The sequence below is a fragment of the Lolium rigidum genome, chromosome 3, assembly GCF_022539505.1.
Source record: "Lolium rigidum isolate FL_2022 chromosome 3, APGP_CSIRO_Lrig_0.1, whole genome shotgun sequence".
In the NCBI taxonomy this organism is placed as follows: Eukaryota; Viridiplantae; Streptophyta; class Magnoliopsida; order Poales; family Poaceae; genus Lolium; species Lolium rigidum.
Genome location: NC_061510.1, coordinates 33,810,332 through 33,811,438, shown reverse-complemented (window position 1 = coordinate 33,811,438; position 1,107 = coordinate 33,810,332). Strand labels below are relative to the sequence as shown.

Genomic DNA, 1,107 nt, shown 5'->3' with positions numbered 1-1,107 from the left:
TGACATAAGTTCAGTGGTATCTAAATCGGGCGGGCAACCAAACGCGCCCTTAGCTTCTGTTTATTGTCTGTTTCCTCTCACCAAGGAATGATTCAGTATTATTTATTCCCATCAAATCTAATCTCCCATTCTCAGCTCGAACAAGTCGATAGCACGTTTGCCACTCCGTTTCCCTTTACAAAGAAGCGCCCCGCTAGCATTCCTATCATCTGTTCTGTCGCCAATATTCTTGTGTTGGAGACACTGGAGCAGCAGCAAGCCAGAAGCTACCGGAGCTAAATTGGTAATACAGCTCGATGGAAAAGGCCCCGCCGTCGTGGTTGTATGTCCAGGCAGCGGCGGTACCGAATCTGTCTCTGGCGCTTGGGTCGGCGGGAAGCGGCCGAGACGGTGACGGGGAGGCGGCGCCGACGGCGCGCGTGGACGGCAAGACGGTGCGGCTGTTCCAGTGCCTCTTCTGCGACAAGACGTTCCTCAAGTCGCAGGCGCTGGGCGGCCACCAGAACGCGCACCGCAAGGACCGCCTCTTCAACGACCCTTACCTCAGCGAGCCCTACGGCGACGGCGCATTCGGAGGCGCCACGCAGTTCGCCGTGGGATCGCCCAGCGGGCCGCAGTGCGATTCTGCCGCCGTGAGGTCCATGCGCACTTCCATCGCCTCGCACGGCGGTGGTGCGGCGGCGCCGACCCCAGCCACTGACGCCTGCAGGCTCGAGAGGTGGGGCGGCGGTGCTCCGCGCTTCGCGGAGCGCGCGGTGCTACTGGCCCCATCTGCCTCTGCCCGCAACGACGTGGTGGTTCGGTCAAGGGCCTCCGTCGGCAGCGGCGCAGGCGAGCCGCTGGACCTGGAGCTGCGCCTCTAGCTCTATCGTCGCCTGCAAAGTCACTGAAGCTCCTGTGGTTTCATCCGGCGATACTATTATTTACTATCCTACTATTCCGAGTACCACCTGTTGTGTCAATGAACCTCTGTTCTTTTCCCGTCCTTTTTTAATTGGGCAGTGCTAGGAATTTCGGGGGATTTGATTTTCCAGCTTCTAGATCCTGACACGTGTCATTTTTTCCTGCCGGGTAGCAAAAAAAATCTTGTTTTTCTTAAATACGTGT

General features: G+C 57.8%; 1 protein-coding gene across 1 annotated transcript; it reads left to right on the top strand.

The window, feature by feature from the left end:
* Positions 1-296: 296 nt before the first annotated feature.
* Positions 297-863, top strand: LOC124701221 (transcriptional regulator SUPERMAN-like). Its single transcript, XM_047233269.1, has one exon. The coding sequence runs from the start codon at positions 297-299 to the stop codon at positions 861-863; it is 567 nt and encodes a 188-aa protein (XP_047089225.1).
* Positions 864-1,107: the final 244 nt, after the last annotated feature.